Source organism: Aethalodelphis obliquidens, unplaced genomic scaffold (genome assembly GCF_003676395.1).
Source record: "Aethalodelphis obliquidens isolate GAN/ISIS:26980383/991018 unplaced genomic scaffold, ASM367639v1 scaffold7, whole genome shotgun sequence".
NCBI lineage: Eukaryota > Metazoa > Chordata > Mammalia > Artiodactyla > Delphinidae > Aethalodelphis > Aethalodelphis obliquidens.
In genome coordinates, this window is record NW_020837951.1 from 3,933,586 (window position 1) to 3,956,965 (window position 23,380).

A 23,380-nucleotide genomic window follows, 5' to 3' on the forward strand; every position below is an offset into this window, starting at 1 on the left:
TCTGGGGCCTGACCCCTTCCTGTTTCCTCTGTCTCCACTTTCCCTCTTGCTGCCTGTCCTTCAGCCAAAAAGGGCCCTCTTTCAATTGAATGTGTCGTTCTTACTTTTTCTGGCCTTGGGGCCCTGGTACATGAGCTCCCTCGGCCTGGGACACACCACGCTGACTTAAACTAACTCCTTCGTAGGCCGCAGCTTCAGTGGCAGTTTTTCAGGAAACAGAAGCCCCAGTTCTTCCCCACGAGGCACTCCCAGTGGGCCCTGCATTTCTTTATGACGCTCCTCACAACTGGTCTAGGTGTCTTCCCGCCAGACCGCAAGCTCACGAGGACAGGGACTGTGTTTCCCACCCCAGCGGCCGGCACAGAGCGGCAGGCGCCCGGTGTTTGTGGGTTAAGTGGGTGGGCAGCTGGGGCTCAAGAACCTCCATGCTAAGAATCACTGATACGTGCCTTTTCCTAAAGACTGAGGCTGAGATTAATATGCTCGCTCGTTGGGGAAGACTACTCAGCCACAACAGAGAACGAAGTAATGCCCTTTGCAGTGACACGGATGGGCCTAGAGATGATCGTACTAAGTGAAGTGAGCCACACAGAGAAAGACAAATATAAGATATCACCTATATGTGGAACCTAAAACGTGATACAGGGAGCTTGCTTACAAAACAGAAACAGACTCACACACATAAAACAAACTTACGGTTACCAAAGGGGAAAGGGAATGGGGGAGGGATAAATTAGGAGTTTGGGATTAGCAGATACAAACTACTGTATATAAAATAGGTAAACAACAAGGTCCTACCGTATAGCACAAGGAACTATATTCAGGTTCCTATAATAAACCAAAATGGAAAAGAATATGAAAAAGAATATGGGGCTTCCCTGGTGGCGCAGTGGTTAAGAATCTGCCTGACAAAAAAAAAAAAAAAAAAAAAAAGAGTCTGCCTGCCAATGCAGGGGACATGGGTTCGAGCCCTTGTCCAGGAAGATCCCACATGCCGTGGAGCAGCTAATCCCGTGCACCACAACTACTGAGCCTGCACTGTAGAGCTCGCGAGCCACAACTACTGAAGCCCGCATGCCTAGAGCCCATGCTCCGCAACAAGAGAAGCCACTGCAACGAGAAGCCCGTGCACCGCAACGAAGAGTAGCCCCCGCTCGCCGCAACTAGAGAAAACCCGCAAGCAGCAACAAAGACCCAACACAGCCAAAAATAAATAAGTAAATTTTTTAAAAAACGTGCGTATGTATAGATACACATGTATGTATATATACATATATAAACTGAATCACTTTGCTGTACACCAGAAACTAACACAACATTATAAATCAACTATGCTTCCATAAGAAATAAAAAAATAAAAAATAAATTAAATAGGAATTCCCTGGTGGTCCGGTAGTAAAGAATCCATCTTGCAATGCAGGGCACGCGGGTTCGATCCCTGGTCAGGGAACTAAGATCCCACACGCCGCGGGGAAGCTAAGCCTGCGCGCCGCAACCACTGAGCTCGTGCGCCTGGACGACAGCCCGCGTGCTGCAAACTGCAGAGCCCACGTGCCCTGGAGCCCGCGCAGCACAACTAGAGAAGAGAAGATCCTCACGCCACAACTAGAGAGAAGCCTACCCACCACAACGAAGAGCCCGTGTGCTGCAACTAAGACCTGATGCAGCCAAAATAAATTTTAAAGAATAATAATAATAGGGCTTCCCTGGTGGCGCAGTGGTTGGGAGTCCGCCTGCCGATGCAGGGGACACAGGTTCGTGCCCTGGTCCGGGAAGATCCCACATGGCGCAGAGCGGCTGGGCCCGTGAGCCATGGTAGCTGAACCTGTGCATCCGGAGCCTGTGCTCTGCAACGGGAGAGGCCACAGCAGTGAGAAGCCCGCGTACTGGGAAAAAAAAAAATAAATAATAATAATAAATCTTTAAAGAAAATGAATAAATAAAATTTTAAAAACTTCTTTGTAAAAAAAAAATAAAATAAAGAATTTAGTTTTACCGATGGCATTCTCTCAAACATTCCAATAAAGAATTGCTTGTGACATGAAAAAAAAAGTGCTCACTGGGAATAAGTTTACTTTTTCATATATATGGTGTTATCTGAAGAGTGAATGTTACAGATCATCTGTATTAAAACAGAAGGCAGGGCTTCCCTGGTGGCGCAGTGGTTGAGAGTCCGCCTGCTGACGCAGGGGACACGGGTTCGTGCCCCGGTCCGGGAAGATCCCACGTGCTGCGGAGCGGCTGGGCCCGTGTGCCATGGTTGCTGAGCCTGTGCGTCCGGAGCCTGTGCTCCGCAACGGGAGGGGCCACAACAGTGAGAGGCCTGCGTACCGCAAAAAAAAAAAAAACAGAAGGCAGTAGGAACCTGTGTGTTGGAATTAGGACCAGAACAAAATGCTTTATCTTTGACCCTTAAGATGCTGGATTTGTCCCCGGTGGGAAATTATTGAGTCTCCTAGTGTGCAAATGCTGCCCTGTTTTTTACAGACACAGGTGAGCTCTAAGTCTCAAAGAAAACTCCAGGTATTTGAAGTTCAGTTTTTTGTTTTGTTTTGGGGTTTTTTTTAGTAGCTCTCCGGAAGAAAAGACCATTTTCTGAAATGTGATTCTCGGTGGGGTCAAAAGCACATGATGATTTTCCCTGTCCTGTTGGCTGCTGCCTGCAGGCAGGTGATGTCAGCTAGATGAGGAGCACCATTGGCTTGGCACCTCTGCCCCCTGCCAGGCCCGCGTGCCGTGTGGAAAGCAGGCTCTCACTTGCCATGATCTGATTTCTGTAAGCCCCTTGGTGTGTGTTCTCGTGCTCGCCCAGGCCACGTCCAGCATGCGGAGCCTCAGCCAGCCTCATCTCTTCCTTATTCCGCTTTAGGAGACGACTGGAAAAGAGCTGGGTGGGAGCTCACGCCTCCCCATTTCTAAGCCAGGGTACAAGCCCCGAGTCCCCAGTGGGGAGAAGTTCTTCTTTCCTGCCCAGTCTTCCTTCTCCTTCTGCCGTGTTCGTTTGCTATAGGCGGAAACTTGGGGTGTCTGAGATGCTTTGGCTGTGATAGGTGGGGCCTGGGTTAGGGAGATGTTGTCACTGCGTCCTTTTCAGCAGCCTGTTACTTGCCGGGCTCTGAAAGCTCTCCGGGAGCATCCTGGGTGTTAATGAGCAGCGGGGCCACAGCAGGACAAGGCGGATGGCGGACTCGCTTCTTTGGATAAAGGGGAAGCACGTGTGAATGGTAGCGTGGGGACTTTCCCCCTTCGTACTGTATCTTTTGCCATTTTGATTTATCATCCCGAGATCATTTTAATGAGGCCAGAAGACTGACTGTCTTGTGTGAGAAGTTGGGAATTGTGGTGTAACCACACAAAGGCTCACAGTTCTGCTGTTTCCTTTACTTCTAGAAAATCCCTCCCTCGACCCCATTTTCCTCCCTTATATCTTTTCTATTGTGAAGAAAGTTAAAGGTGTGTCTCTGTGTGTGTGTGTGTGTGTGTGTGTGTGTGTCTCTGTTTCCTTTCATCTTAAACATCTTAAAAGCAAGGATCTTCTTAACTTCATGCAATCTTGCGGGACCTGGTACATGGCTGTATAATGTGGGTTCTCAGTACACGTGTGACCGCGATGAGTCCAGAGTCTGGGCAGAGGTGAGAAGATGGTCAGGGAGGAGAGACCAGTCTGGGAAAGAGAAGTCCTTACACATTTGAAATGTAAGTTTGTGTCCTCTAGAAAACTGGATCTAAGAAGAACCCAAGTTAAGGAGGGAGCAAGTATTAGCAGGAAGGAGTCATTTGGAAGTTCAAAGCCCACTTTCCTCCATGGAGTTAAGAAATCCAAAGAAGCAGAATATCTCCTCCAGCTTATAGTGAAGCACTCACCCTAAGCCAGAGGTGTTTTCGATACCACTGTTGAGTTGAGGGGTTGGGAAGGAGAAGCCCCACCGAGTGACTGGAATGTGGTGTTTCCAAGCTCCCTCTAGTTTTAGGGCTGATGCGTGGCCCTCCCTGGTTGTCCCTGGATGTATGTACCCAGTGCCTTGGCCTTTTCCCAGCAAGGAGAGGCGCTTCCGGCTCCACCTGCATCTGCTGGCTGAGTATCCCTTGGAATGCTTTGTGCTTGTCCACACCTGCCTCCTTTTTCAAAAGATACCTAAAGCACCTGTGCTGCTCTCCTCCACCTTTTCTCTCTCTTTTTTTGTTTTTTGCTCGAAACACACCGTTAGGTCTGTGCGGTTCTTAATTTCCTCTCCTCCTGGGAAATTTCGCTGTGCCAGGCGGCCAGGAGACAAAGGAGGGGGGCTGTAAGCATCCCAAGAATGTCCCTTCAGCACCCCTGAAGAAATGGAGACTTTCTCGGTTTCCTCTGGGGTATGCTTTTCAGGCGAAGTTTACCTTTTCCGCCCGTATTTCATTCGTGTTAATGGCAAGACCATTTGGAGATGGTTGGCTATTGACTCAGTTACGCTAACTCATGCTGCCAGCTTTTTGGCGGCTCCAGCCAAGATCTCGCGCCTCTGACAGCTTCTGCGCTGTCTCCTTCCCCCTCTGATTACGCAGCCCAATCTGTCACCCGGACGACGGGGGCCTGTGCCCCGCTGATGGCTTTCCACACGCCGCAGTAATGACTTTGGCAGGACGGGAAGGCAGCAGAGGCGAATTTGCTGCGTCCCTTGCTCGGAGAGCCGCAGGCCCCCTCTCCCTGTTAGTAAAAGCACTTTGTGAGGTTCTCGGGTAAATAAATGAGTCATTTTAATCCAACTGACAGGCTGGCACCTGAGCAAGCTGCCTTCCATCTGTACCCCTTGGTCCCATGGAGGCGGCCAATTGTCAGGCCCACGGACTTGAAGGCCTGACTGGTGAGTGTCTTTCAGAATTGACTTTAGCGATTCTTTCGCCCTAATTAGGTTAAAGGAATACAGTTGGGTTGGATCTAAGTTCTAAGGGTGGGCGGAGAACCGAAGGCTTTCCTGAGTCTTGTGCAGGTCAGTTTCCTGTGGCTCTGGTGCTGCTGGCTGACAGCATCCGGGAAGATGGAGCCATGTCCCCTTCCTCTGTGGTCCTCCGCCCGGGTCGGGTGGATGGGGTGTGAGGGGGGAAGAGAGCCGAGAGGCTTTAAATCCCCACCTCATTGCCTCCGTCGAGCTCTTACTTCATCACGAACTGGAACTCTCAGACTGACGATTCTCAAGACACTTTGCACATCCACTGTCTCATTGGATCTTCACAGCAACCTCGGGAGATAAGTAGATTGTAGCCATTTTATAGGTGGGTAAACTGAGGCTCAGAAAAAGCAGAGGTGACTTGCCCGGATTGGTGGCTGCTGAAGTGGTCCTAGAGTCCGGTTCTCCCTGTTCCTGCACCGGCAAGATTGATCCACTCTCAGTAACCTCGGCTGAGACTGGAAAGAAGTGCTTAAGGAAATGGCTGGTGAGGTCCGAGCAGTGGCTGGCTGTGAGGTGCCCCCACCCCAACAGCAGAAGTAGTGGGCGGTGGGAAGGTCGTCAGCCTGGTGTCCTGAGCCGATTGCCCGGCCCGCGTAGGAAAGAACCGTGAGCAGTCCTGATGGCGGGGGCCGCCGCGCCTCCTAACTCACTGTCTCAGCGTGTTTGTACCCGGAATGGCTTTCCTAACACCGTATGCTAGTTTTGAGATTCATCTGTGTTTCTTAGTTGGATTTACTAAACCGACGAGCATTAAATTTTTTACAAAGCTTATCTGTAAAGCTCAGACAGCCCACTGTGTACCTCTCCCAGTGCAGAGCACTTAAATGAAGTAAGTCATTTCTTAACAAGAGCTTCGCAGATTTAAGAACCCATCAGTTTTTCTAAAGACAGTGACTGTGGTTAGTGCAGAGAACGCTCTAAATTGTGTTCTCAAAGGCATCGGCTCTGGAATGTCCGCCTTCAGCTTTCAGGGCACCTGGGAGCTGTCAGAAAACACTTCCTGGGTGGCTGACACACTTCTGATACATGAAATGTCTACTTAACATTTATAAATGCAGCCTCTGGCCACCGTTCAAAGGAGACCCACAAATCCCAGGTGGGATTTAATCAGAGCGAAGGCAGACCAGCCCTGACCTGCCTGCAGTGGTCTTCTGGGTGACTTAGATGATGGTGGGACAGTGTCTTCCTTGAATCCTGCCTCTGACCCTGGAGGATAAGGGTGCGATTGTTTTAATGTGCTTCTTACAGAACTTTGCATAGGATTGTTATTATTTTTTTTAATTTATTTTTTTGTGTGTGGTACACGGGCCTCTCACTGTTGTGGCCTCTCCCGTTGCGGAGCACAGGCTCCGGACGCGCAGGCTCAGCGGCCGTGGCTCACGGGCCCAGCCGCTCTGCGGCATGCAGGATCTTCCTGGACCGGGGCACGAACCCGTGTCCCCTGCATTGGCAGGCGGACTGTCAACCACTGCGCCACCAGGGAAGCCCAGGGTTATTATTTTTTAAAAAACCTTATATACCTATAAATTCTTAGTGATACTGAAAAGCGAGGAGAGAGGAGGAAGAGCCGTCCTTTACAGAAGAATGCCAGTTATAGAAATGGAAGGAACGATAGGCTTAGAAAGCCATCATTTTGTAGACATCAGGGTAACAACTGATACAGACAAGTAGCATCGAATGATACTAAGACCACTGGGCAAAATGTTCTGGGAAACAGTCTCAAAGTTTCCCTCCTGAGGTTACTCATCACAAAGGAGAAAGGTACCGTCACAAGGGAGTGAGATGGTGGATGCCACCTGCTCCAGTGACCGAGCACAGCGTCTCCAGCACAGGACAGACACCCTGCCTGTATCCTGAGGTCACATGCTGGGCGGTACACCCCACCCTGATGTCATTCTGCCAGAACGCTCCCCCTGAATCTTACTATGAGGAGACAGAAAAGTCCAGATTCTGGGATGTTCCTCAGGACACCTGGACTCTTCAAAAAAGGATTGTTATCCAAAAAATAAGTAAAAAGAAGTAAATGTTAAGGGTGGGGATGCAGTTCTACGTTAAGGAAGTCTAGAGGGCTATAATAAAAATAGAATGCAATGATCTAGGCTTCAGTCCTGGGTTAAGAAAGGAAAACAACTATAAAAATTGTCTTAGGTACAAGTGGTGAAATTTGAACGTGGACTGATTGTTATAAAATAAACTTATTTCGTGTGAAGTTCTTAGGTGTGGTAATGGTATTGTGATTTATGTAGAAGAATGTCCTTTTACTGAGAAGACAAGTGTTGAAGTATTTAGGGGCAAAATGTCATGATACTTGCAAGTTCCTTTCAGATGGTTGAGAAAAACACATGTGTACAGAGAGGAAAAAAGCGGCTGTGCCAGTGTTTAGCAATTGGTGAATCAAGATGAAGGACTGACAAGTGCTCACTGTACTCTTCTTCCAGCTTTTCTGTAGGTTTAAATTTTTCTAAATAAAAATGCAGGGTTGTGGGGAGGGGGGAATAATGTGCATTCGTCGTCAAAAGAAAAACAAAGCAAACAATGCAGGAAACTGCGAAGAGAAAAGTAAAAATTGCCCCAAATCCCCCTACCTCGAGATAACCACAGTTGACAGTTTTGGTGAACCTCCTTCCAGGTGTTGGTTCTCTGCTTATCGATCCATCTGTGCATTTATCCATTAATCCCTCTGTCTACTTAATGTCTTCTGTTTTTGTTACCCTCTCTTTCTTCCTGGATTTTTTGGTGGAAGAAAGACCATTTGTCCTTCAGGACGCTCCACATTGCGTCCCTGTGGTGCTGTTTACCTTGTCCCTGTCGCCCTGCAGTAGGTCTAGGCACTTGTTAGATTCCATTGCTAGGGTTTTGTTTTTGTTTTGGCAAGAATATGTCAGAGGTGATATTCTGTCTTTCCTACTGCATGACAGCTGGTTATCTTACTTTTTTTTTTTTTTTTTTTTTTTGCGGTATGCGGGCCTCTCACTGTTGTGGCCTCTCCCACTGCGGAGCACAGGCTCCGGACGCGCAGGCCCAGCGGCCATGGCTCACGGGCCCAGCCGCTCCGCGGCATGTGGGATCTTCCCGGACCGGGGCATGAACCTGTGTCCCCTGCATCGGCAGGCGGACTCTCAACCACTGCGCCACCAGGGAAGCCCTTACTTTTTAATTTTTAATTATGTTGAAACGTGGTCTCAGGGTCAGAATTATAAGGGCCCATTAAAGGAAGTCCAGCTTCCATCCTCATCCCCTCCCCCCATTCTCTTCCTTCCCGTGTAGGTCACTATTTTTTATAAGCTTTGGGGTTTTTCCCTCCATTATTTCTTTTTCAAATATGAGCAGATATATTTGCATTTCCCCCATTTCTTACACAAACGCATACTATTCACACTCAAGACATAGCCTAGATATTCTCCACATCAGTACATAGGAACCTCCGTTCCTTTTGTAGCTGTGTAAAACGCCGTTCTATGGGGTAGGTATTGCCGTGTTTTATTCAGCCCGTCTCCTGCTAGACATTGGGGTTACTAACAGACCTGCAATTATAAATAGTGCTGAACTCGGTGGTTTGTGACCACCTAGATGAGTGGGATAGGGAGGGTGGGAGGGAGGGAGACGCAAGAAGGAAGAGATATGGGAACATATGTATATGTATAACTGATTCACTTTGTTATAAAACAGAAACTAACACACCATTGTAAAGCAATTATACTCCAATAAAGATGTTAAAAAAATAAATGAATGAATAAATGAATAGCCTTGTGCACAGATGATTTGAAATTTTTGCCAGGGATGGATTGCTGGGAGATTGCTCAGGGTCAAAGGGCAAGTGCGTGTGTCATTTTGCTGGATATTTACCAAATTCCCCACCATGGGGGGCTGTATTATTTTGCATTCCCACCAGCAGCATACGAGGGGCACAGCATCTTTTTTGATAGTGGAACCGTATACTGTAATATGGTCTTGGAAAAGTAAAGCAGACCTGGATTTCAGGGCTAGCTCTGCTTCTTAGCTGTGTGTCTGTTGTAGTTTATCTTAGGACAGGGCCAAAAGTAAGCTCATCACACGAGGTGAATGGTGCCGAAGCGCAGCCGTAGAGGGCTGCCGCTCGCTCAGGCAGAACAGCGCCGTCTGTCCTGCTGTGGTAGCTTTTATTAAAGCATTATCTAGGTTTACACTTTAAGACTTGTCTTCTTAACATTTCAGAAGTGCCAAAGCAGCAACCTATGTTTTTATTAATTATCAAGCAAGAATTGGCTTTCGTGAGCACCTGCCGTGCTTCGTCCTTGAGCACAAAAGCAGCACAGAGTTCCCACCATTATTTTGATTACACAGAAGTAGCACAAGGGCGTCTCCTTGCGTTCCCACCACTCTGATTATACTGAGGACACCTCATGGATCAGTGTCCAAAGCACTCAATGCTTCTTCGCAGGCCCCCGGTTTGCCGGCGGGGGGGGCGCTCAAAGCAATCAGGACTGTTTGCAGTTTTGGCTTATTCGCCAGCCCCCAGTTTGCTGGGGGGGGGGGCTCATGGGTCACGTCTCCTTTCCATGTTCTCAGTTATCCCACTACATGTGTCCCTAGACAAGTTACTTAATCTCTCTGAATCTTGGTTTCCTCTCTATCAAATGGGAGTAATAGTTGTCTGAGGCGTTATTTTTATTTATTTATTTATTTATTTTTTGCGGTACGCAGGCCTCTCACCGCTGTGGCCTCTCCCGTTGCGGAGCACAGGCTCTGGACGCGCAGGCTCAGCGGCCATGGCTCACGGGCCTAGCCGCTCCACGGCATGTGGGATCTTCCCGGACCGGGGCACGAACCCGCGTCCCCTGCATCGGCAGGCGGACTCCCGACCACTGCGCCACCAGGGAACCCCCTGAGGTGTTATTTTGACAATGAGTCAAGATAACGCAGGTAAAATGCTCTCCACCCTCTCTGGTGTGTAGTGAGCGCTCAGTACCTGTTGGCTGGGGCTACTCTTGGTGTGACTTGTGCTTGGAGGTGAATGCCAGGTGTACCTTTATTGCCAAAGCCTGGAAGATTCCCATTTTCTAGTCTCTCTGCCAGAATGGCCAGAAACCAGAGAGCAGAGTCTTTGCTCTTGAGCTGGCGACCAGCGGAAAAGAAGAGAAAAAAAATCTCCATTGCTTTTATACTTTTTGTCTGTCTGGTTGATGACTGTCTGATAATGACATAGTTCTCGGGCCTACATGCAGATGATGTTCTTCTAGCGAAGTGGGCTGTGGCCGCCTCGCCTGCGGGTTCTATAGAACTAGCCTCTAAATTGGAATTTTACCCACAGGTGGACGTCAGTGGGTTCCTGAAGGTGTGCACATTCCTGGGGGGTGAGCCCTCAGAGTTTGCATTAGATCATCGAATGGATCCATGACCCCAAAAAGGTTGAGAAACTCTGTCCTAAGCCATATTCTTTTCTGTTTTGAAGGATGTTGCGGCTCGGGGCTTAGATCTCCCTCAAGTCACGTGGATTGTCCAGGTAATGTATTTAAGTTGTTAAGGTGCGAGCTTGAGGCCAGAATGTGTGATCATGAGTAGGTGCGTTGGCTTTAAGTAGAATAATTATTATCACCCTCTTGGGTGTTGCCCTGGTCAGCAGGCAGCAACCAGCCCGATCTGCACAATTCTCCTGGCATCTTTCCTTAACCCAGCCCACCTGACCACTGCAGCACAGCCTGCAGACTGTACAGCCGTGGGAGGGAGGGGCAGGCTCCCCTGCTCACAGACTAATGTGTGTCACACACAGAGTTTTCAGCAAGCTGAAAATAACAGAAATTACCTGGGCCCCTGGGAGGCCTCATCGTGTCCAGAAGGCGATGGCTCAGCTGTCCTGAGAGCTGTGTCCATGCACATTGACCTGCAGGGGGCAATTAAGGCCCTGACAGCATCTTACACATACCTCTAGCCTTAGATGCTTTGCCAGAGGGTAGAGGTGTTAGCGCTAGTCTAGTGGCTTTAGTTTTGTTTTTTCTTTTCCTTAGTCTGCAGAGTGGTATTTTTAAGCCCTTCTGTACGGGGGGCCAGGGGACAGGGCCCTGTTTACGTGAGTCACGGTTTATTCACATTTTAGTGGAATTGCATGCCTGTCACTAGCTAGGAATCTCTGCTCACGGCACATGATGACTTTGCGACTAGAGGCATTGTGTCTTCTTTCCTGCTGTCCATGGAGCAGATTTGAAATAGGAAGGCGAGGATGATTTTAATGTGCAGGAGGCCAGGCACATATAATTGATCATTGAGAGCCTTCTTATAATTGTGGGTATTGATTAGTTTAATATGCCTGGCCTCCCATCATATTCTCGGCCCTCTGGTCTTTGATGCATGTAGTAGCAGCAAAGAAGAAAAGGGCAGAATGGGTACAGGGACAATTGGTGTTGACGACGATGACGTTATTGCCATAGAGAGCATCGGTTCTGCTGAGTTAGAGCGTTGGCCCTTTGCCGGGTCAGGAACGCTGTCCGTGGGAGCGGAGGCGTTTCCCTGCAAGAAGGGGAACGTGCCTCTCAACTGGCCTGCAGCTCTGCTCCGTTGGGACTGGGTGGCCTGCAGCGAGGCGGTGGAGACCTGAGTCTCTGTACCCTGTGCAGCGTCTTTCGTGGCCTCAGCCCCACTGCCCTGTCTACTGAGGAAGCAGGCCAAGGTCGTGCGGCCATCCTGCGCGAGTTTGCGCCCACCTGCCTGCATTCTCACCTTGCCCAGTCACCTCAGTGAAAAGATGCAAATAGGAAAATGAAGAGACCTGTGGAGAAGTGAAATTAGATAGGAGATACTGGGACGAGAAGACGTCTCGTTTATCTGAAACTTGGCCACTGTTCCTGTTGGCGTGTCGGAGCCTTGTTATTTCCAATGAAGCCAGGAGTTTCAGGGTTGAGTGACTTCTCCTTGTGATTGTGGTAGGGTAACCATAGCACCAGGATTTAATTCTTGGGATACCTGGAGGCAGGTGAGGGGTATTGCACTTCCAATTAATGGCAGTCCCTTGATCTGCGAATGCCTTCATTTTTGTTACCCTTTTTAGTACAACGCTCCGTCTTCACCTGCTGAATACATCCACCGGATTGGGAGAACCGCCCGGATTGGCTGCCATGGGAGCAGCCTGCTCATTTTGGCTCCTTCGGAGGCAGAATATGTCAACTCGTTGGCTTCTCACAAAATCAAGTGAGTCAGAAACACGGGGTTTCGGCTGATCTCACCTAATTAATTTTCTGTCGCCTCTTACAGTGGATGGGCCTTGTAAGCTGACGAGGAGCCATTAACCCTTGTGATCCCTAAGTGAGTCCCAGAATAGCCAGTGGCAAAGACTGAAACCCTTAACGCCATCAGCACATGACAGTTTTCATTGCGTTGCCATTCCAAGGCGTAGAGCGATCTGTTGCGCTCTCTCTTTCAGGTAGAGGTCTGTGTTGGCGTTGCTCCTGCTGCGAAATCAGTGTGCACCACCCGCCCAGCCAGCTTCTCAAAGATCTCTCTTAGTCACCATTTTTGTTTCTTGTAATTAATTAACGCTTAGGACCTTTAAAGTTGGAAAAATATAATGCTTTTGATTCTTTACACAACTCCCCCTCCCCCAGGAAAGGAAAACGAGGGGAGAAACCATGAGGGGCGGGTGAATTATGTACCACGTGTTTGTGGCCAAGGCTGTCCAGCTGCTGTCTCGTGTGCACCCAGTCAGATGGCAGCGTCTCACACCCCCCAGCGTCAAGCCTCCAGTTCCAGCCCTGGGTCGGGGACTCCACAGGGCTCAGCAGCATGGAACCTTCGCCAGGGGCTTCCATCGAACCCCGATCTCCCCGAGGAAAGACAAAGAAAGCAAAGACAGACAGAGGACAGTGGCTCGAGCTGGCCAGGCGTGATTGTGATGAAAGCAGAGAGCATCCACCTGGGCCGCAGAAATGAGTTTGTTTAGTCGTGTTTTCCATAAAATCTAAAGGAACAGGCTCTGAAAATGGGCTTCTAAAGGCATGCGGTTTTTCACACTGATGTACTTCCACGAATTTCTTCTGCTCAGAGAAAGCACAGTGATGCATAGAATGTTTTTGGAGGCACAGGAAGAGCTGTGTGGTGCCCAAGGTGGTGGCACGGTACACGCCGGGCACAGGAGCGGCCCAGCTGCTCAGAAGCCACTCGGTGACTTCCCCTGTCCCCAGTCAGACTTCAGCACTCTCAACACTCTTCCGAGATTGCTGGTGTGACCGTTCGTGGAAGGAAGCTTTCTCAGAAAATGTGCTTCACACCCCTCAGTGTCGGGGGAGGCGAGGACCCACTCCCGATGAATTCGAGAGGGCAAAAATGAAGATGGCGTGGGTTTTCCTCTTACGTAATTCTCTCATCTTGATACAGCTTGTCAGTTGAAGGAGTGGTTTTTGTTTGTTTCGGGAAGACGTGCATCTCTTCTCTTACTTGTGAGAGAAAATCTCATGTAGATCAGTCAACGTTTCACCAGGAGCTCCATCTCCAGCTGGATTCTGAGTTCCCGGGGGCTGGAGGCCGCGTCAGACTTCTCACTGCGGCCCTTTCCGAGTCTAGGCGGCACCCGATCAGGCAGTTACACTCCAGAAATACAGGGGGGTCGAAATGAAAACCTGTCCCAGCGCCATAGCTTTTTCCCTCTGTCCCGGCGATTCGTGTATGTGTGAAAGGTATTCTCAGAGGTGTGTTGTCCCACAAGAGGAGGGACTCACTGCACCTCGGCAGCCTCTCTCTGCCTCCATGGCTCCCTCCTCCTTCCGTTCTAGACCCACAAGTTCACGTTCTCCCATTCCTCCCCGTCAGCAGCTCTCTCTGGTTGGCCTCCTGTGCTCGTTCACTGTGATGTGATCTCCTTGGAGAAACGGGTGCAGACGGTTCCGCAGTCGAAGGGTGATGGTGAGCACAGAGTTGTCAGCATAGGTGCCTCCGCCTCTCCCTCTCATCATTGTTCTCGAATAAATGCCTTCCAGTTGATTGCTATGGAAGGTTCAAATGTAAGCCTGAAATTGAAAAAGGGAAAATAATAATTAGCACCAACATGAATCATTGGTGAGCTGGGTATATTTTAAAGGTATAAAAAGGACAGCCCTTGGGACTTCCCTGGTGGCATAGTGGTTAAGAATCCGCCTGCCAATGCAGGGGACACAGGTTTGAGCCCTGGGCCGGGAAGATCCCACATGCTGCGGAGCAACTAAGCCCATGTATCACAACTACTGAGCCTGCGCTCTAGAGCCCGCGAGCCACAACGGCTGAGCCCGTGCGCCTAGAGCCTTTGCTCCGCAACAAGAGAAGCCACCGCAGCGAGAAGCCCGCGCACCACAATGAAGAGTAGCCCCACTCACCGCAACTAGAGAAAGCCCGTGCGCAGCAGCGAAGACCCAATGCAGCCAAAAATAAACAAATTTATTTATTTATTAAAAAAAAAAGACAGTCCTCCCTTTTGATGATCTTTTCTGGAAAAAGAGCCCACAGCATTCATGGGAAATTCAGCATAAGGTTCACAGTCAGGAGAGAACTCAGTGATGCCAGAGACTTGGGGAGGAAGTTCAGAAGGACAAAGACTGGGAAATACCGCAAGGAAGAGATTTGGGTCTTACGTGCTGTAAGAATGTCCTTACAGGGGGTGTAAGAACATTCAGTTAAGGGGCAGAGAGTTCTGTAGGAGTCCAGCCTCACTGGTTTCTGCCCTGAAAATTCACCTATTGAAGTGCCTGGTCCTGAACCACTGGCTGCTTCACTGGTGAGACGTAGTCAACCCGAGTGATGATCAGATCTGTCGCTGCGATATTGCCGTGCGTTACACGTGCTGATTTCTGTTGGAGGAAGGGCTGTATGTTGGGGATCTATATAGAAACTGTTTCTTTGACTTAATAACAAAAACTAAATCTAATAAGAACTAATTAAAAAGCATGCCATGGAAAGACGCAGACTTGAAGATTCTTGGAATACAAAAGGTACACGTCTGGGGCTTCCCTGGTGGCGCAGTGGTTGAGAGTCTGCCTGCTGATGCAGGAGACACGGGTTCGTGCCCCGTTCCCGGAAGATCCCACATGCCGCGGAGCGACTGGGCCCGTGAGCCATGGCCGCTAGCCCTGCGCATCCGGAGCCTGTGCTCCGCAGCGGGAGAGGCCACAACAGTGAGAGGCCCGCGTACCGCAAAAAAAAAAAAAGGTACACGTCTAAATATCAAAAACAGGAGGAAGACGTGTGTGCCTGTTTGGTGCCTAAGAACCTGAGAGCCTGGCGGCGGGCTGCTGGGACGGCTGATGAATTACAGAGAAGATCAGGAAGGCAGGCGGAGGCTCTCAGCAGCAAGGGCCGTCGCAGGAAATCGCCGCCCGCCCCCAAACCCCCAGCGCGTGGAGCTCGCCCTGACAGTTTCATTGAGCAGGGCTAGAGACAGGTGCCCCGGGCCGCTTCGCCTCTGTCTGAATGCCCAGAACTTGGTCTCTGCAGCCTTCCGACTTCTTGGTGTTTGCCAGCTTCTTCACTTTTTCCCACTTCTCCTTTAAACGTGTTTCTAATGAAAGTCACCATTGGTTTATTAAAATGTAAATGCTTCCTCGAAATGTGTTATTTCGTAGATCAGGCATAAGGTAGTTCCTTGAATCTACTTAGCTGTCTCTCTTCGTAGTGAGGTGGGATGATTCAGGTGTGTTGATAGAACCATACATAAGCAGAGTAGATGTGCTTTGTTCCTCGGAAGCAGTGATCTTAGACTCGGAGGAAAAGGCCCTTTTCAACTGTAAGTCACTCCAGTTCAGTCCCATCTCCTGTTCACTTAGGGTAGATAGTCCCCCAACATTGTCATATGGACACATACAGCCTACGAGCCGTGCCCTGGCTGAAGGTCAACATTTGAGGAAACTGTGCCTTTCTGTGGCATATTTAGTTCTTTGTGTCCCTGGCTGCAAATGCCATTATACCTGTTTTCTCTCTCCCCACTTCAGGATCTGACCCCAAGTTCTTACGTCGCTTTTACTTTTGTATTTCTTCTTTTTTTTTTTTCCTCAAGAAAAGAAGTGATGAATAGAGGCAGGTCAGCTAGAAAAAGGAGAAGGCAGGGCTGGGCTCTGATTCTTACCTTCCTTCAGCTTTCCAGGCATAAATGAGATGCAAATTCAGTAGCCGTAACATTTCTCTCCCATATGAAAAACAGATTTTCCAGGAAGCCGCGAACATTCCCCCCCCCCCCGCCCCGCCCAACTCCTACACTCTTGGTATGTACTCTGCATTCTCTGGTCGACTCTGTAAAAATATTTTCTGAATCCACGTGGCTGTGAGCTGGCAGCGAAGAAAGAACGGTGAGGGCTGAGGGCTGGGGGTGTACGGGGAAGCAGTGACACAGCTCAGGCAGATCATGTCACAGACATGACATGTTCATTCATAGCTTTGTCAGAGTCACCTTTGGGGGAAAGTCACCTTTGTCTTCTCCCACAGAAGAGGCTGCCATTCATGTTTTAATTTGCTGTTACATTTAGGAAAAAAAAAAAACCCAACAACATACAAGAAAATCATTTATCTTTTTATGATCTGTTTTTCTCCCCCAGAGCTCCTCCTTCCCCCTTCCTCTCTCCCTGGGGAGTGTGTGTCCCTCCTCGCCTCTAACACAGGACTCTGCCGCGTGCCCTTCCTGGGGCGAAGGCTGGGGCCTTCCAGAGCCGTGGGGGACGGACGGTGGGCTGTCCAGACTCCCCTGCCAGGCAGCTTGGAGTGTCTTATTCTGGCTGCTGACGGCTTCTGTTCACAAGGGAAGCCTGAGTTCTGGTTTCGGCCGTCCGCATGTGACTCTAGATCATTCCTCGCCCCTGAATAATTAAGAGACTGGAGCAGCAGAGATCCCTCAGGGTAGATTAGGAGAGAGTTCTGGTGCCATGATGGGCGATGGGCGTTGGCCGCCTGTTTACCTTCACTCAGGTGTTTGGTTAAGCCCCACAGTTCAGGGTCTTCAGCCACCTCCTTCCTTTAAGTATGAAACTAAAGGGACTGTCGGAAATGTTTCTTTAGTTCGTCTTCTCAAGGCACGGTCATCTATCTATGAGCAGGCCTATTTATTTAGTGTTCCAGATTTACTAAGAAATAATGACATGATCCCTATAGAGGAAATTCTAAATAAATGTATAAATAAATGTATAAATTCTAAATAAATGTAGAAATTCTAAATAAATGTAAATGTATCAGGCAGGAAGGAAATTGTTGGGAATATTACCCTGTCTGTCCCTTTAATATCATAGAGGGCCCCTTCCTTCCAAATTCCTAAAGGTTTGGGAAAACATTCCCTTTCCCTGACCAAGTGTTGCTTCTCCTTTCTATCGAATTAGCCTGATGAGAGGCCAGTTTTATGCATCAAGATTCCAAATGTTTTTGAAAGAACCGAAGGTTTACCTCGATGTGCCCTTCCTTTTACAGTGTTTCTGAGATAAAGATGGAAGATATTTTGTCTGTTCTGACACGGGATGATTGTTTTAAAGGGAGACGATGGGGAAGCCAGGTGAGTTTTATTATGTATCACGCTTGCTGCTAACAGACGTGACGCATTTCCTGATTTGGGGAAGCAGTGATTCTGAGTATGGGGAAGTTACTGCCTCTGTCAAGTAAAACGTGTATTTTAAGGACCATGAACATTAGGTGAGGCCTCATCTTGATGGTGCTTTTTCTGTCTTTGCTCCTGGACATGTTTGCTGGGCTCATCCAGTTAATGGGCTCCAGTCCATCCTGCGCGTCTGCCAGGCGGCAGCGAGCTCCCCAGAAAGGAGGTCTCATCCCAGGCCAGAATGAGTCTGGAGGCAGCGTTACACACTCAGCCCTGGTGGTTCCCCTCCAGATCGTCAACAAGGACACCTGGCTAGACCCGTCCACTCAGGAAAGCATGGAAAAAATAAATAGCTCGGAATCTCCATTCGGACACACTTAGTTCATCCATTTTTTAACGTTCGCTATACACAGAGGAAGAGTGACGTTGAGATGATTAAGAAGAAAAATTTTTATTATCCGCGCAGTTCCACATGGAGATCCTGAGCAGTTGCAGACAGCCCGGGATCCTTTCCTGCTCCTTTTCCGAGACCTCCCCACTGCTCGGAATCACTGCCCCGCCTCCGCCCCCACTCTACCGCGTTACTCATTGTATCACATGCACTTGTCAGTGTGTGTGTAATGATGTTGCTGGGCGTAATTTCGTCCATGAAATTTTAATTATTTGGATATTTTTCTTTTCTGATGCCTGAGGATCGACTGGAAAGTCAGAGCCCAATAGACCGAGTTTAAGAGTTTCTTCTGTGCATTAGGACGTGTCTTTATGTGGATCAATATTCTCCCTGAGGCAGGGACTCCATCTGGCTGACCCCGACTTAAGTTCTGTTCCAGAGAGTACCTCCGGAAATGCAGCTAAGAAAAGGGGAGGAAATAATCAAGTGTCCGTTACCGCAGCGTGTGTTCCAGACGGGACTGTGCTAAGCTCTTCACACGCTTGGTCCCGTTCCATCCTCTCAGCAGCCCTATGAGGCAGGTGTTACTGTTCCACTTTATAGATGAGGAAACCGAGGCTTAGTGAGCTGAAGGAACATTCACGAGGGCACAATAATCGTTGATTCTCCTGGTGTGAAAGCAGGCATCTAACTTCAAAGCAGCTGTGCTTCACCATGTGCCAATAAGCCTCTGTTAGTATTAGTTAAGCCAGGAAATTGGAACTAAAGTGCTTGTTAAGTTGGGTAACGTTAGCCATTTTCATAAAGGTGAAATTTGGTCAGTAAATGGTACCACAGCAAAGATCCCCGTGAGCAAGAAAGTGATTAAGGACTCAATTGATCAACACATTATTTTAAGTGATATTTCTTTATAGAACAACCAGGGCACACGAGGCTTTGGACCATCCCATATTATCGATAGTCTGTTGTCAAGGGAACTGACCAGAAATGAGACACTCATTGGTCTTGGTACACTTCTCTGTTCTTTGGAAACTACTGCAAATTCTAGTTGGCGGGGGGGCGGGTGGAAAGGTGGGGTGGGGAGCAGTTTTCTGGGTTTTTTGTTTTTGTTTTTTGGGGTTTTTTTTTCAAATGTTCCCACAGCTATTTAATTATAGCCCCGGGACAGCTACGTGGGATAAACAGGGGTACCTGGGGAGCTGTCTGATGCGGCATGCAGCAGCAGAGTGGGCAGGAGCATGGCCTTAGGGCCCAGTTCCTCATCTCACCAGCTGTGTGGCTTTGGGCCAGTACCGGACCTTCCTAAGGTTCATGAGTACATCTCTTTATGTGTACAACTGAGATAATATTAGTGTTCTCAGAAGGAGATTGGAGGGCTGAGTAGGAAATAACCTGAAAGTCCCAACACAGGTACCAAAGGATATTCATTATTATTACTATTATTATTATTATTTTGTTACATCAGTTAGTAGCAGATGTGGAATTAAAGTCCAGACTCGTTGACGTGAAGCCCAGCGCCTTTTTTTTGCTGTTTCACACTAAGTGGAAAATTGGCATCTGCCTGCTCTCCAGAAATAAGAGCAAGTCACAGAATTACAAAATGAGATGGTAAAGGTTTGAATAATCTAGCCTTACACTGTTTCCAGGACCGGCTTTGGTGTCAGTATTTACCCCCTGAACACAGCCCAGTTCTCTCCCGGGCACCGATGGTCATGTGCCCCTGCACGTCTCTGGGGAAGTTGTGGACGGGTGCAGGGCCCCTCCGGCAGGACGCTCCCCCAGAGCAAGAGGACGTTCCCTCTGCTCTTTCGGGGAACAAGCCACAGCCATTCTGTTAACATCCGCCCTTCTGTGGCCTGGCAGCCCCAGTTCCTCTCCTTAAGCCTTTTCTGCGGCCTGAGTCCAGCCTTGAAGACTGGCTGGGGCTTGAGGAGCCTTCATAAGATTGTGGGTGAGGGCTGGGGCCCAGAGTCGGACAGACTTGGGTTCGAGTCCTTGCTTTATAGCCAGTTGTTCTGCAGCCTTGAGCAGACTATCTCCTCCTCCCCAGCCTCAGTTTCCCCATCTGTAGAACGAGGACAGCACGAGTACCCATCCTGGAGGGTTGCTGTGAGGTTTAAGTAAAACGAGGCCCAGCGTGCTCTGCACACTCGGGGCCGTGTGAGTTCACCTCAACCCTGAATCACTGCTCAGATGGACATGATGTTTTGGTATTTTTAAGGTCTGGTGGTCTTTGGTTTTAAAAAGAAAATGTGCTAATCAAGGTTGGGCTTTCACTGACACCAAAATAACTGGTTAACTTAGAAAACTCAAGTAATCATGCCAGGTTCTAGATGACACATCCACAAACACCACTTGTTTGACCAAATTTACCTTTAAGTCAGAGGACAAAGAAAAACGAAACTAAATTGACTTCATTACTAATTATCTCATAGATAAACAGCCTGCAAGAGTATATCACGTGCGTGCCTCACGGGAACGGTAAAGAGAATAAAGGAAATACTGGTACAACTTTTAATTCTGGGGTTTTTTTACAGCTTTTTTTTTCTTTTTTAAAAATTTATTTATTTTTGGCTGCGTTGGGTCTTTGTTGCTGCACACGGGCTTTCTCTAGTTGCGACAAGCGGGGCTACTCTTCATTGCAGTATGCAGGCTTCTCATTGCGGTGGCTTCTCTTATTGTGGAGCACGGGCTCTAGGTGCGCGGGCTTCAGTAGTTGTGGCACATGGGCTCATTAGTTATGGCTTGTGGGTTCTAGAGTGCAGGCTCAGTAGTTGTGGCACACGGGCTTAGTTACTCCGTGGCATGTGGGATATACCTGGACCAGGCCTCGAACCTGTGTCCTCTGCATTGGCAGGCGGATTCTTAACCACTGTGCCACCACGGAAGCCCTTAATTCTGTGTTTTTTTTTTTTAGTTTTGGCTGCGTTGGGTCTTTGTTGCCACAGGCGGGCTTTCTCTAGTTGCGGTGAGCAGGGGCTACTCTTCGTTGCGGTGCGCGGGCTTCTCATTGTGGTGGCTTCTCTTGTTGCGGAGCGCGGGCTCTAGGCGTGCGGGCTTCAGTAGTTGTGACACGTGGGCTCAGTAGTTGTGGCTCGTGGGCTCTAGAGCGCAGGCTCAGTAGCTGTGGCGCACGGGCTTAGTTGCTCTGCGGCATGTGGGATCTTCCCGGACCAGGGCTCGAACCCGTGTCCCCTGCATTGACAGGCGGGTTCTTAACCACTGCGCCACCAGAGAAGTCCCTTAATTCTGTTTTAAATACAGTACGTCTTAATTGGTATCCTCAATGTGGGCAGTTCTCTCTGGCACACAGGCCGGTGCCGGACAGATGAATGTGGGCTCGGTAGCTGGGCCTTCTACACCCCGAGCCAGACACCTCATCATACTGCCCGTCTTCACCCAGCTTGGTTGAGGCCATTGTAAATGTCCTTTGACATGTACATTTTGGGGCTTCTGTGAACAGAACGCAAGCGAGTGAAGCATCTGTAAAATGTATATTTCATATTTAGGAATATAAAATATATATAGCTACGTCTGGGTGCGCGAATGTTCAGCCACCTACAAAGAGAATAAATCTGATCTTTCAACTTGACTGGGAAGCGCTCAGAAGGTTCTAGGGACCGTGGGGGTAAAACTCAGCTTGGCAATAAAATGATTAAAACAAAATCCTTCCATTTAGTTTAAAAATTCCTTAGAAGTTGGCGATTTCAAGACACATGCTTCAAATAACCACCCCCTGCCGCCCCGCCCAACTGCTACCACCTAAAACTGTACAACAAAAATAACCCAGCCCAGCTGTTAGACTCATCTGTTGCCTCTTGATAGGCATGAGTTTTCATCTTCAAAGTATAAACACAAACCCAAACGTGTTTTTCCTAAAAGTTGTTTTGTCCTATGAAATACGCCTGCAAACTCATCCTAACAAAAAGCTCACTGGCGTGATGAGAGACTCAGATAAGATCACAAGCCCCTAGCCTGGTTTTTGTGGATTGTCTCTTCTCTCCGAGATCAGTGGGGTCTTTACAGAGAAAGGGTATTGAGTGCGTCTAGACCTTTGGAGATGTTATTTTTCTAGACGACCCACAGTCTGCTAGTTGCAAGTTGCTTCATGAAGCAGGACTAAGCCTGCGTCTTTGAGGGCGGGAGAGCCCCCCCCGCCCCGCCCCGGTGCTGCGGGGTGTGCCCTCCGGGCTCTGACCCCCTCTCGTTATGGGAGCATTCACCTGTCTGGGGCTGAGCCAGCACTGCATGACTCTGCTCCCTGTGTCTTCAGTTTAAATTCAGACTGTCCTCCCAAGAAGACAGCTGAAAAATACTCATTCTCAAGAGGGGCAATTTTAAAATAAAGTATTTCTGGAAGTGGCGGGGTAAGACCTTCTTTCTCCTAAGTATATTATGTTTTCTGCCATTAACTTTTTCTTATATCCTACTAAAGTGACCTCATCATTTCAAACACGTGAACCTAGTTTTATCGCGATTTTTCTACATATTTCACTAGTATACACACTCACATTATGTGTATGTGTATATGTAATTTTTTTTTTTCTTTTGGGTTGGGAAGAAAAGATACCTCATTTTGAAACCTAAAGGGGGAAATAAGAAAAGCCCTTTGTAATATATTGCCATATTATCACTAAATCCCCTGACAGTTGTGACACAGAAGCAAGTCACCTGTCACTTAAGCTTGAGGTCTCTTTAATTTTCTCCTGGAATTCGCACCAGGCTGTCTTTAATTTGAGGCCTTTATTGGAATTCTGAAACCTCCCTGCCTCCCTGGCTCTCGGATCTATTCTGAGAGCTGTTACAGAATGTATACAATAACCGACAGAGGGATTCGAGAGGGCTGCAGCTCTGTTTATGTAACACTCTAGAGGGATTTCTGTGCTTATTCGGTCCTGGCTGCCCGGCTTTCAATATCGCTTTGACAACCATTCTGCCCTTCTCATTAATTTTAAACAGTTAAAACACAGGAAAAAGAGGGAAAAGTTTTCATTATTAAAGTGCTTTACTTTTTAATAACAGAGGATTCTGTCCGCCAGGGGAAAGGGCATCCTTGCTAATTTCACATTCATATTAAAAAAAAAAAAAAAAAAAAAAAAAAAAGAAGGGGACAGTTTCGCTGCTGAGGTGGCTTAACGAAAAGAGGGCAGCAAAAAAAAAAGTTTGCATTTCACATCAGTTAAGAGGGTAAAAAAAAAACCTTGTTAATGACAACAGCAAATGTCCACTTTCGTAACACAGCTCCCGAGTGACTTTTTCTCTTGACATTTGAGTGGATAAAACCCTTAGGGGGACCATGTACCGTGAAATCAGATAGACTGTCATCAACCAAACAGGTAGCAGGAATGATTTGACTAAACTGAAAACATTTTCAGGTTGTGAAGTCTCTATTAACACAGAGACGAATGTCTCTCGGAAGAGGGAGACTTTTCCTTCTCCTCCCTTTATTCTTTCTGCGGCAGCTTTAAATGTGAAAAAGACCCGGGTGACGGGGTTAGGGTCGGTCAGCCAGACCCAGGGGCTCGCACCCTGTCCTCTACAGGAGTTAAAAGCAGC

At 48.4% G+C, this 23,380-nt stretch overlaps 1 protein-coding gene across 1 annotated transcript in view; it reads left to right on the forward strand.

The window, feature by feature from the left end:
* The window catches only part of DDX31 (DEAD-box helicase 31), a 74,511-nt gene that overhangs the window by 26,955 nt on the left and 24,176 nt on the right, over positions 1-23,380 (forward strand). Inside the window, 3 exon segments of the mRNA XM_027104442.1 lie at positions 10,360-10,410; positions 11,950-12,089; positions 17,310-17,391. Of these exon segments, the coding sequence (XP_026960243.1) occupies positions 10,360-10,410; positions 11,950-12,089; positions 17,310-17,391 (273 nt within the window).